At 36.9% G+C, this 13107-nt stretch overlaps 1 protein-coding gene, 1 non-coding gene and 1 pseudogene across 2 annotated transcripts; 1 reads left to right on the plus strand and 2 right to left on the minus strand.

Annotated features, from left to right (window-relative positions):
- The first annotated feature begins 3703 nt into the window (after positions 1-3703).
- LOC148545949 (small nucleolar RNA R71) lies at positions 3704-3811 on the plus strand. Its single transcript, XR_015901571.1, has one exon. It is a non-coding gene; the product is annotated as a small nucleolar RNA R71 (small nucleolar RNA).
- Positions 3812-10150: 6339 nt separating this feature from the next.
- LOC148545950 (protein FAR-RED ELONGATED HYPOCOTYL 3-like) lies at positions 10151-11079 on the minus strand (annotated as a pseudogene).
- A 117-nt stretch (positions 11080-11196) lies between these two features.
- LOC148545951 (protein FAR1-RELATED SEQUENCE 5-like) lies at positions 11197-12108 on the minus strand. The gene is made up of 2 exons (XM_088499114.1): positions 11651-12108; positions 11197-11566 (listed from the first exon to the last, which is right to left on the minus strand). Exons 1-2 carry the CDS (start codon positions 12106-12108, stop codon positions 11197-11199), a joined length of 828 nt encoding a protein of 275 aa, XP_088355240.1.
- Between the last annotated feature and the right edge of the window lie 999 nt (positions 12109-13107).

Consider the following 13107-nt stretch of genomic DNA (forward strand, 5'->3'; position numbering starts at 1 on the left):
CATCCATTGGAACTTAGAATTCAGATAGTGTTATTGATTCTCTTAGTTTAGTATGTTGATTCTTGAACACTGCTACTTTATGAGTCTTGGCCGTGGCCCTAAGCATTTTGTTTTCCAGTATTACCACCGGATACATAAATGCCACAGACACATAACTGGGTGAACCTTTTCAGATTGTGACTCAGCTTTGCTAGAGTCCCCAGTTAGAGGTGCCTAGAGCTCTTAAGCAAACTCTTTTTGCTTTGGACCACGACTTTAACCGCTCAGTCTCAAGCTTTTCACTTGACACCCTCACGCCACAAGCACATGGTTAGGGACAACTTGATTTAGCCGCTTAGGCCAGGATTTTATTCCTTTGGGCCCTCCTATCCATTAATGCTCAATGCCTTGGATCCTTTTTACCCTTGCCTTTTGGTTTAAAGGGCTATTGGCTTTTTCTGCTTGCTTTTTCTCTTTCCTTCTTTTTTTCTTTATTTTTTTTTGCCAATTTTTTTTCTTTTTTTGCAAGCTTTGTTTTTCACTGCTTTTTCTTGCTTCAAGAATCAATTTTATGATTTTTCAGATTACCAATAACATTTCTCCTTTTTCATTATTCTACAAGAGCCAACAATTTTAACATTCATAAACAACAAATTCAAAAATATGCACTGTTCAAGCATTCATTCAGAAAACAAAAAGTATTGCCACCACATCAAAATAATTAAACTAATTTCAAGATAAAATTCGAAATTCATGTACTTCTTGTTCTTTTGCAATTAAAAACATTTTTCATTTAAAAAAGGTGAAGGATTCATAGGACATTCATAGCTCTAAGACATAAACACTAGACACTAATGATCTTGTAATAAAGACACAAACATAGACAAAACATAAAGCATAGAAACCGAAAAATAGAAAAATAAGAACAAGAAAATTAAAGAACGGGTCCACCTTAGTGACGGCGGCTAGTTCTTCCTCTTGAAGATCCTATGGAGTGCTTGAGCTCCTCTATGTCTCTTCCTTGTCTTTGTTGTTCCTCTCTCATGGCCTTTTGGTTCTCTCTGATTTCATGGAGGATAATGGAGTGCTCTTGTTGAGGTCCATGAGTGGGCTCTCTTGTTTGCTCCATCCTCTTTCTAGTGATGGGCTTTTGAGATGAATCTCTTCATCTCTCATGACTCAGAGTTGGAAGCAACTACCTTTCCTTTCCTCTTCTTAGAGGTTTCTCCAGCCTTAGATGCCATTAATGGTTATGAAAAAATAGAAAAGCAGAACTTTTTCCACACCAAACTTAGAAGGTTTGCTCGTCCTCGAGCAAAAGAAGAAAGAAAGGAGTAGAAGGAGAAGAAATGGAGGAGATGGAGGGTAGTAGTGTGTTTGATGTGTGAAATTGAAGGTAGTGAGGAGGTGTATTTATAGGGTAGGAGAGAGAGGGAATTCGGTCATGAAGGGGTGGGTTTGGGAGCGAAATGGTTTGAAATTTGAATGGTGAGGTAGGTGGGGTTTATGATGGATGGATGTGAGTGGTGAAGAGTATTTGGGGAAGAGTTAATGATGGGATTGGTCAAGGATATTTGAGAAAGAGTGTTTTGGAAAGGTGTGAATAGGAGAGAAGAAGAGGTGGGTAGGTGAGGATCCTGTAGGGTCCACAGATCCTGACGTGTCAAGGAATTCTGCTCCCTACACCATTCTGGCATTCAAACACCCTCTGTGTGCCAATTCTGGCATTAAACGCCAGCTCTGCTACCCTTCCTGGCATTAAATGCCAGTCTGCTGCCCCTTTCTGGCGTTAAACGCCCAGAGTGCTACCCATTCTGGTGTTTAACGCACAGAATGCTGCCAGGCTGGGCGTTAAATGCCCATTCTGCTATCCTTACTGGCGTTTAAATGCTAGTAAGCCTGTCCTCCAGGTTGTGCTGTTTTTGATGCAGTTTTTCATTTTGCTTTAATTCTGCTGTTGTTTTTATGACTTCACATGATCATCAACCTAAAGAAAACATAAAATGACAATGGAATATAAATAAATATAATTAAATAACATTGTGTTGCCTCCCAACAAGCACTTCTTTAATGTCAATAGCTTGACAGTGAGCTCTTAGAGAGACTCAGAACTTAATGATGGCCTCCCAACACCAAACTTAGAAGTTGAGTGTGGGGGCTCTGCTTGACTCTGTATTGAGAGAAGCCTTTCATGCTTCCTCTCCATGGTTACAGAAGAAGATCCTTGAGCCTTAAACACAAGGTAGTCCTCATTCAATTGAAGGATTAACTCTCCTCTGTCCACATCAATCACAGCTCTTGCTGTGGTTAGAAAGGGTCTTCCAAGGATAATGGATTCATCTTCACCCTTCCCAGTGTCTAGGATTATGAAATCAACAGGGATGTAAAAGCCCTCAACCTTCACTAAGACATCCTTTACAAGTCCATAAGCCTGTTTCTTTGAATTGTCTGCCATCTCTAATGAGATTCTTGCAGCTTGTACCTCAAAGATCCCTAGTTTCTCCATTACAGAGAGTGGCATGAGGTTTATACTTGAACCAAGGTCACACAGAGCCTTCTTAAAGGTCATGGTGCCTATGGTACAATGTATTAAGAATTTTCCAGGATCCATTTTCTTCTGAGCTAATTTCTGTTGAACCAAGGTATTCAGTTCATTGATGAGCAATGGAGGTTCATCCTCCCAAGTCTCATTACCAAATAACTTGGCATTCAGCTTCATGATTGCTCCTAGATACTGAGCAACTTTCTCTTCAACAATATCTTCATCCTCTTCAGAGGAGGAATACTTATCAGAGCTCATGAATGGCAACAGTAAGTTCAGTGGAATTTCTATGGTCTCTGTATGAGCCTCAGATTCCTTTGGTTCCTCAATAGGAAACTCCTTAGTGGCCAGTGAACGTCCATTAAGGTCTTCCTCACTGGAATTCACTGCCTTTCCCTCCTCTGCAAGTTCGGCCATGTTGGGTATATTGATGGCCTTGCACTCTCTTTTTGGATTCTCTTTTGTATTGCTTGGGAGAGTACTAGGAGGAGTTTCAGCCACTCTTTTACTCAGCTGACCCACTTGTGCCTCCAAATTTCTGATGGAGGACCTTGTTTCAGTCATGAAACCGAGAGTGGTCTTAGATAGATCAGAGACTAAGGTTGCTAAGTCAGAGAGGCTTTGCTTAGAATTCTCTGTCTGTTGCTCAGAAGATGATGGAAAAGGCTTGCTATTGCCAAACCTTTTCCTCCCACCATTATTATTGAAGCCTTGATTAGGCTTCTGCTTATCCTTCCATGAGAAATTAGGATGATTCCTCCATGAAGGATTATAGGTGTTTCCATAGGATTCTCCCATGTAATTCACCTGTTCCATTGGAGGATTCTCAGGGTCATAGGCTTTTTCTTCAGAGGAAGCTTCTTTAGTACTGCCGGATGCAGCTAGCATTCCAGTCAGATTCTGAGAAATCATATTGATTTGCTGAGTCAATATTTTATTCTGAGCCAATATGGCATTCAGAGTATCAATCTCAAGAACTCCTTTCTTCTGAGTCATCCCATTATTCAAAGGATTTCTTTCAAAAGTGTACATGAATTGGTTATTTGCAACCATGTCAATAAGTTCCTAGGCTTCTGCAGGCATCTTCTTCAGATGAAGAGATCCACCAGCAGAGTGATCCAATGACATCTTGGACAATTCAGACAGGCCATCATAGAATATACATAAGATGCTCCATTCTGAAAGCATGTCAGAAGGACACCTTCTGATCAATTGCTTGTATCTTTCCCAAGCTTCATAGAGGAATTCACCTTCCTTCTATCTGAAAGTTTGGACTTCCACTCTAAGCTTGCTCAACTTTTGAGGTGGAAAGAATCTGGCCAAGAAAGCATTGACCAACTTTTCCTAAGAGTTCAGGCTTTCTTTAGGTTGTGAGTCCAACCATATCCTAGCTCAGTCTCTTACAGCAAAAGGGAAAAGCATAAGTCTGTAGACCTCAGGATTAACCCCATTGGTCTTGACAGTGTCACAGATTTGCAAGAATTCAGCTAAAAACTGATGAGGATCTTCCAATGGAAGTCCATGAAACTTGCAATTCTGCTGCATTAGAGAAACTGATTGAGGCTTAAGCTCAAAGTTGTTTGCTCCAATTGCAGGAATTGAGATGCTTCTTCCATAGAAGTCAGAAGTGGGTGCAGTAAAGTCACCAAGCATCTTCTTTGCATCTCCACCATTGTTGTTATTTTCGGCTGCCATGTATTCTTCTTTTTCAAAAATTTCTGTTAGGTCCTCTCCAGAGTGTTGGGTTTTAGCTTCTCTTAACTTCCTCTTCAGAGTCCTTTCAGGTTCAGGATCAGCTTCAACAAGAATGTTCTTATCCTTGTTCCTGCTCATATGAAAAAGAAGAGAACAGAAAAGAAGAGGAATCCTCTATGTCACAGTATAGAGATTCCTTTATGTGAGTAGAAGAATAGAAGAATAAAATGAAAAAGGGAGAAGAAGAAGAATTCGAACATAGAGAGAGGGAGATGGTTCGAATTATAAGTAGAGGAGAAGTGTTAGTAAATAAATAAAATAAATAGAAAGAGATAAGAGAGAGAGTTATTCGAATTTTTAATTTAAAAGAAAGGAAAATATTTTTGTTTTTATTTTAATTATGAATTAGAATTCGAATTTTAAAAGAGGGATAAAATTAAATTAGAATTTAAAAAATTAGTTAATTAAAAAGAATTTTGAAAAGAGGGTTGGTGATTTTCAAAAATTAGAGAGAGAGAAAAGTAGTTAGGTGGTTTTGAAAAAGATAAGAAATAGTAAACTTTTAAAATCAAACAAAAAGTCAAGTAGTTAATTGAAAAAGATTTGAAAATCAATTTTGAAAAGATAAGAAGTTAGAAAAAGATTTTGAAATTAAGTTTGAAAAAGATATGATTGAAAGATATGATTGAAACTTATTTTGAAAAAGATTTGAAAAGGAAATTAAAAAGATTTGATTTTTGAAATTAAAGTTGATTACTTGACTAACAAGAAACTAAAAGATATGATTCTAGAATTTAAAGATTGAACCTTTCTTAATAGGCAAGTAACAACTTGAAATTTTTGAATCAAAATATTAAATGTTAGTAATAAATTCAAAAATATGAAACAAAAATAAGAAAAAGATTTTAAAAATCAATTTTTAAAATTTTTGAAAAACATGAAATAAAAATGAAAAAAGATTTGATTTTGAAAAAGATTTTGAAAAGATAGGATTTTAAAATTGAAATTTTGACTTGATTAACAAGAAACAACTAAAATTTAAAACTTTTGACTAAATCAACCAAAATTTCGAAATTTATGAGTAAAATAAGGGAAAGATATTATTTTTAATTTTTTTAAATTAATGAAGAAAGAAAGAAAGAGAAAAAAAAGATATCATTTTGTTGTTTTTCTCTTTTTTTTTTCATTAAACAGCAAAAATGAAACAAAACATAAAAATTTAATATCAAAACAAATAATGCATGCAAGAACACTTTGAATGTCAAGATGAACACCAAGAACACTTTGAAGATCATGATGAACATCAAGAAAATATTTTTGAAAATTAAAAAAAAAAAGACATGCAAGACACCAAACTTAAAAATTTTTAATGTTTAGACACTATGAATTCGAAAATGCATATGAAAAACAAGAAAAGACACAAAACAAGCAAGTCACAAGATTAAACACAGAGAATCATCAAGAACAACTTGAAGATCAATGAAGAACACAATGCATATATATTCGAAAATTAAAAAAGAAATAAAACATGCAATTGACACCAAACTTAAAATTTGACACTAGACTTAAACAAGAAACATAAAATTTTTGGTTTTTATCGTTTTATTAATTTTTTTGTATTTTTTTCGAAAATTATTTGGAAAAAGAAAATAAATAAATTCAAAATTTTTAATAAGAATTCCAGGATTCGTGCAATGCTAGTATAAAGCTTCGGTCCAAAAGAATTAGACATGGAAAAATGGCCAGCCAAGCTTTAGCAGAGCATTACATATAACAGCCAAATTGATGGGAACCAAAAGGCTCTTACAAAGATAAGTGGAAACCTCGGTCCAAAAGATTAGACATGGCTTAGCAGCCAGCCAGGATTCAACATATCTTATGAAACTCTAGAATTCGTTCTTAAAAACACTGAAGAACATATATATATTTTTTTGAATTTTTCAAAAACATTAAATTTTTTTTGTATTTTTTTTTAAAATAAAAATAAAAAGCTTAAACATAAAATAAAATTACCTAATCTAAGCAACAAGATGAACCGCCAGTTGTCCAAACTCGAACAATCCCCGGCAACGGCACCAAAAACTTGGTGTGGCAAAATCGTGATTCACACTTTTCACAACTCCGCACAACTAACCAGCAAGTGCACTGGGTCGTCCAAGTAATAAACCTTACGTGAGTAAGGGTCGATCCCATGGAGATTGTCGGCTTGAAGCAAGCTATGGTCATCTTGTAAATCTCAGTCAGGCGGATTCAAACGGTTATGAGGTTTTGATAATTAAAATATAAATAAAACATAAAATAAAATAAAGTTACTTATGTAATTCATTGGTGGGAATTTCAGATAAGCGTCTGGAGATGCTTTGTTGCTTCTGAACCTCTGCTTTCCTATTGTCTTCTTCTAATCATGCGTGCTTCCTTCCATGGCAAGCTGTAGGATCCTCTCAGTGAAAATGGTCCTCTACGGTTTCTGCACGGCTAATCAACTGTCGGATTTCTCGTCTCGGATGAAAAATACCAGGCACAGCTACCGCATGGCTAATCATCTGTCGGTTCCCGCTAGCGTCATAATAGAATCCATTGATCCTTTTGCACACTGTCACTGTGCCCAACATTCGCAGGTTTGAAGCTCGTCACAGTCATTCCTTCCCAGATCCTACTCGGAATACCACAGACAAGGTTTAGACTTTCCGGATCCCAGGAATGCTGCCAATGATTCTAGCCTATACCACGAAGATACTAATCTCACGGACTCGGTCCGTGTATTAGATATCCAAGAGAATATACTCCAGCTGTCGTCCAATGACTACGTTGAACATCATGTAGACCGCTTTGTGGTTGTCAGGCACGCGGATCTTGGCTAAGTGAGTAACGAAGATTGGGTGATTGTCACGGGTCACCCCTTCATTCTAACTTAACCGAATTAAGTACGAGAGTATATCTTGGAGAAGAAGCCATGCATATTTGGAGAAGAAGACAGTAGGAAAGCAGAGATTCAGATGATAGAGCATCTCTGGAACCTCAGCCTGTTTCTCATTACTGAATTACAAGTACCATTTATTTCATGTTATTTACCTTTCATAAACAAAACCATTTTTATCATTTATATCCTGACTAAGATTTACAAGATAACCATAGCTTGCTTCAAGCCGGCAATCTCCGTGGGATCGACCCTTACTCACGTAAGGTATTACTTGGACGACCCAGTGCACTTGCTGGTTAGTTGTGCAGAGTTGTTAGTTAATATTATTTCCATTGACTCTAATCTCTTGCTAATTCAATTAGTGAGTTGATTAGGATTCTTGGATTGAGATTAACTAGTCTTATTTGACTTTCTCTCATGGAAGATAACTTTACACCTTCTTCCATGTTGGGGATGACGAAATAAGATAAATTCTTGTTACTTATTGTTATGATTAGTGACTAGGATAGAAAATCTATATTCTCAATCCTAGCCATGAATGTCTCTCTTTATTAATTGCTTTATTTGATTGTTTTCTTTACTTTTCTTGTCATTTATTTTCTTGCCCCTTCTATAAATCAAACCCCTCGTATTCCTTCCTAGCCAATAATCATTCACAAGCAATGAAGTATTTAAACCCCGGGTCATCTCACAAGCAATAAAGTGAATGATTATTGGCTAGGAAGGAATACGAGGGATTTGATTTATAGAATGGCAAGAAAATAAATGACAAGAAAAAGTAAAGAAAACAATCAAAGAAAGCAATTAATAAAGAGAGACATTCATGGCGAGGATTGAGAATATAGACTTTCTATCCTAGTCACTAATCATAACAATAATTAACAAGAATTTATCTTATTTCGTCATCCCCAACATAGAAGAAGGTGTAAAGTTATCTTCCATGAGAGAAAGTCAAATAAGTCTAGTTAATCTCAATCTAAGAATCCTAATCAACTCACTAATTGAATTAGCAAGAGATTAGAGTCAATAGAAACAATATTAACTAACAACTCTAGATCGCCAATCTAAATTGGATATCAATGACTCAAGATTGCCTAATTCCTCTTTCCAAGCCAAGAATGCTCAAAGAGCTACTCTAACACCCAACCAAGCATTTTGTCAAACACTTGGAAGGCATAAAAAGAAAGCACAATAAATTGCAAGGAAATATAAATTCTAACAACTACCAATTGCTAGGAATTAACAATAACTACTCAAATCAACAATAAAAGAACATCAAACATCAATTGCATTAAAGACAACCAAATCCAACAAGAGTTCATCACTAAACTAAAAGAGGCATGAAAAGGGAAATTAACACTACAAACTAAGAGAATTGAAATGTAGAAACAAGAAATTGAAGGTAAAACAAGAATTAAACCTTAGATCTAAGATGCAAAGTACCCTAAGAACCCTAATTCTAGAGAGAAGAGGGAGCTTCTCTCTCTAGAAACTAAACTACATGATGCTAAGCTACCACTAATTGCTCCCCCTTTGCTCAATCTTCAATTTTGCATGAAATACCCTCAGAAACGAGTTGGATTTTGGCCTGGGAAGCTCAGAAATCACCCCCAACGAATTCACTTTAAGTGAGTCACGTGCCGAGCATCACGCGTGCGCGTCGGTGACGTGCGCGTGTCGCTGGCAAAAGTTCCTCCTCACGCGTACACGTGGGTGACACGTGCGCGTGGCTTGCAAATCTTCAACTCACGCGTACGCGTGGATGACGCGTGCGCATGGCCCTTAATTCTCCAAATGCTCATTTCTTCATGAATTCTCCATTTTGCATGCTTTTCTCTTCACTTCTTCCATCCAATACTTGCCTTATGAACCTGAAATCACTCAACAAACACATCAAGGCATCGAATGGAATTAAGGTGAATTAATATCACCAATTTAAGGGCCTAAAAAGAATGTTTTTATACTTAAGCACAAGTTAAGGGAGAATTACAAAATCATGCTATTTCATTGAATAAATGTGAGAAAAGGTGATAAAATCCCCTAAATTAAGCACAAGATAAACCACAAATTTGGGATTTATCACTCATCTGAGATGTTAATTTATATATCTATTGGAACTGTTTGGCTGCTGTTTTATTCCAAGTTCTCGGTGATTGTAATCAGTGTATTTACCAATACATTACGAGTGCCAAAAGAACATAGTGAACCGAAATTAATACACTGGGAGAACCGAAAGTTGCAAACACACTGTACAGAAATTCGAAGAGCTAAACCCTGAACCCTGAACCCTGAACCTTGAACCATAAACCCTAAACACTGAACCCTGAACCCATAAACCTTGAACCCCTGAACCCTAAACCCTAAACCCTGAATCCTGAACCCTGAACCCTAAATCCTAAACACTAAATCCTAAACCATAAACCCTGAACCCTAAACCATAAAACCCTAAACCCAAAGCCATAAACCCTAACCCCTAACACCCTAAACCCTAAACCTTGAACCCTGAACCCTTAAACACTAAAACCCTAAAACCCTAACCCCTAAAACCTTAAACCCTGAACCCTGAACCCATAAACCCTAAACCCCTAACCCTAAACCCTAAACCCTAAACCCTCAACCCTAAAACCTGAACACAGTGAACTGAAATTAATACACTAGACGAATTGAAAAACTGCATATATCAATATAGAATTTCACAAAAAAAGTGACTATTTATTAAAGACTAACAACATTTAGAAATTAACCCTGCTATAACCATGGTGAACTAAAATTTGCCCATGGGTGAACAAAAATGTACATTAATAAAAACTAAAACTTGTACAATCCTCTCTTAGATAATTCATATCTGGTGCATTGTAAAGAGTGAAGCTTGACTGAATCGATGATCCGGAGTCTAAAAGGTTCAACTACAAAAGACATAATTAATTGTATATTAGAAAAATGAACAATTGAATTTTTAACTAATCAAAAGCAAGTCAATTTTACCTCGCTTGGAGCTGTCTTTTTCTTTTTCTTCATGGCATTTGAGATCTTTTTTTCCAGGTCTGATCCAAGTCTATTCTTGGGCCGACCTCTTGTTTTGACACGTGGTGGGCTTTGAAGGTCATTCACATTATTTAGTGTCACTTTTTCGTGGGTTAACAAACTTTTTCCTTTGCTTCTCTCTTGATATTCTTCCATCTCCGCCATGACCTTGTCAAATGCTCGGTGCAAAATTTTGGTCAACTCTTCAGACTCAGATGCAAATTCACATATATTGTGCGACCGAAACACCAATTTGTCAAATCTTTTACTTCTTGGCTCTAGTAGAGGTTCATCTTGGCTGCTCTTGATGTATGTATGCCTCCTCTTTATGTTCTTGCTCCAATGTTCTAATATGTATTTCGGTGCCATGTTATCCACTTGCTCAAAGCTTAGGACGCTTAGGGAATGGCGGCACAATATGCCCCTAGACTCAAATAGCAAGCAATGACACTTTACATCTCGTGATACTGCGTCGTAGGTGACAACAAACATTTTGAATGTGGAGTTGGAAACCTGCTCTATGACTTCATATGTTGTGAAACCTAGGGTGGAATGCATTGATCTTGTGATACAGTTCACTTTACCTCTGAATTGAGCTTGAACTTCCCTGAACTTATCATGGGTATATACATGCTGAAACTGTGCCTCTATTGATGATTTTGTTGCGCACGGTATCACTTGTGTGAAAATCTGCAGCATCGAATTCTCTCTCTACTTGCTCTCTGCTTGCTAGGCAATTATCGTATTGCTTCACGAATTATCTCAAGGAGCAATTCCATGTGATGAACTTGTTGAAAAATGAATGCATGCTCTCACTCTTTTGTGTGTTTCTCATTCTGGCCCAAAAGTGGTGATCCAAGTAAACTGGAATCCATAAATGTCGATCCTCGTACAGCTCTGCAAACCAAACCGAACCCATAAGGTGTGGTGAACCGAAAACAGTGCATGCTTTGGGAAAAAAGATATGAACATGAAAATAATTCAAATTGAAATCTCAATTACCTGAAAGCCACTTGTTGCCTTCGAGGCCGTACTTTCAGAATAAATCGATCCAGTTTCTGTCAAATGCTTCTTTTGTGTTCGAGTTCCAAACAACATGGCTCATGTCTTGTTCAATTTCATTGTGTCCCTTGTATCCATTTAATTTGCTTGGGATCTTCTTCATAATATGCCAGATGCACCAGCGGTGAATTGTTGTTGGCATCCACAGCTCAATTGCTCTTTGAATCGATGCGCATTGATCGGTAAGAATACCTTTTGGTGCTTTCCCTCTCATGCAACGTAGCCAACACTCAAATAGCCATTTGAATGATTGGATGTCCTCATTTTTCATCAGCGCGCATCCAAGAAGTGTCGACTGGCCGTGGTGATTCATGCCCACAAAAGAACCTAAAACCAAATTGTACCTGCATAAAAAACAAGCAGACAGTGGTGAACCAAAATATATACACGCATTGAACATCAAAAATATATATGAATGAACCGAATACCTATTTGTGTTATAGGTGTTGTCAAATGAAACCACGTTTCCAAAATAATCAAATGCAGCCCTGCTTCTTACATCAGCCCAGAATGCATGTTTAATGTAGTGATCGCCTTCAAGGTTGAGCTGAAAGAAGAAATTTTGGTTCTTCTCTTTCATTCTTACTAGGTACTTCCCAAATTCTTTGGCATCGTCTTCTTTAGAAATATTCCGTACTTCCCTTGTGATGTAATTCATCACATCCTTTTCAATAAAACCTAGTTCACGGTGGCTGTCAGCTGTTGCCACAAATGATTGGTAAGTTTTGCTCGGTCTGATTCCAGCTTCCTCATGGGTTTTGATGGTGCGACGCACAAACATGCTAAGCTCCCTGTGTTGTTTGAGCATCTCAACCTGGTCTGGACAACAAAGATGTGAGTGATTCAAAACAACTTTGAAAATTGTCCAAAGACCAACATCCTTCATTATGTGTACGTAAATTCTGGCCGGACAATTTAACCCAGCTGAAGGGTTTGTCTTCAAAGTTGGAGATATCTTGGATTTCCACCTCCCCTCTCTGGTGCATACAATTAGTTGATTTTTAATTTTGTCTCCGTCTCGAGTCGTGTTCCTTATTTTTGAAGAAAAACCGGCAAGTTTAGAATAATATTTGTAGAACTTTCCAGCTTCTTTTAGTGTCTTGAAAATCATTCTCACCTTTGGGACAAATTTTTCATCCACAACACAGCTGGTCTGCACGGTGAACCAAAATCTTAATTATGGTGAACCAAAATATTAATTACTTTGAAAGAATTATATAGTACTTAAGGAACAAAATATAATATATTCGTATAATTTTTTTTACTCCTTTCTGCATACCAAACCGAACACATGCACATGGTGAATCAACTCTTTAGTACTTACCAAACCGAAAAGTTACTCACAGTTATTCACATTCACAGTTACTCACAGTTACATATTATCAATTCAATTCAGATATAGATCACCTCAGTCCATTCAATTCACTTCAAATAAAATTAGCAATTTCATTCCATTCAATTAGATTCAAAATTCAATAATTCAAACCTCATCAAATTGATACGTTTTAGAAGAATTATCCAAATCGTACTCGTTCAATTGATTTGAAGTTGATTCATTCATTGTTTCAATTCAGAAGTGCAGATCGAAGAAGAAGATGAATGACGAAGCTAATTACGTTGAAGTCAATCCAGATCCATAATGCAGAGAAGAAAAACGTGAATAGAGGAGAACAACAAATTTAATTAGGTTGAAGAAGAAGAAGGAGAACAGGAAGAAGAAGAAGAAGAAGAAGAAGAAGAAGAAGAAAAAGAAGAAGAAGAAGAAGAAGAAGAAGAACAAGAAGAAGAACACGAACAGAGAAGAAGAAGAAGAAGGTACTTGGATCACGCAAAAGAAGGATTACGTTATATACGTTATATGAGGCGTGTGTAAAACAAACAAGTG

Source organism: Arachis ipaensis, chromosome B9 (genome assembly GCF_059453495.1).
Source record: "Arachis ipaensis isolate K30076 ecotype BB chromosome B9, ASM5945349v1, whole genome shotgun sequence".
NCBI classification, from domain to species: domain Eukaryota; kingdom Viridiplantae; phylum Streptophyta; class Magnoliopsida; order Fabales; family Fabaceae; genus Arachis; species Arachis ipaensis.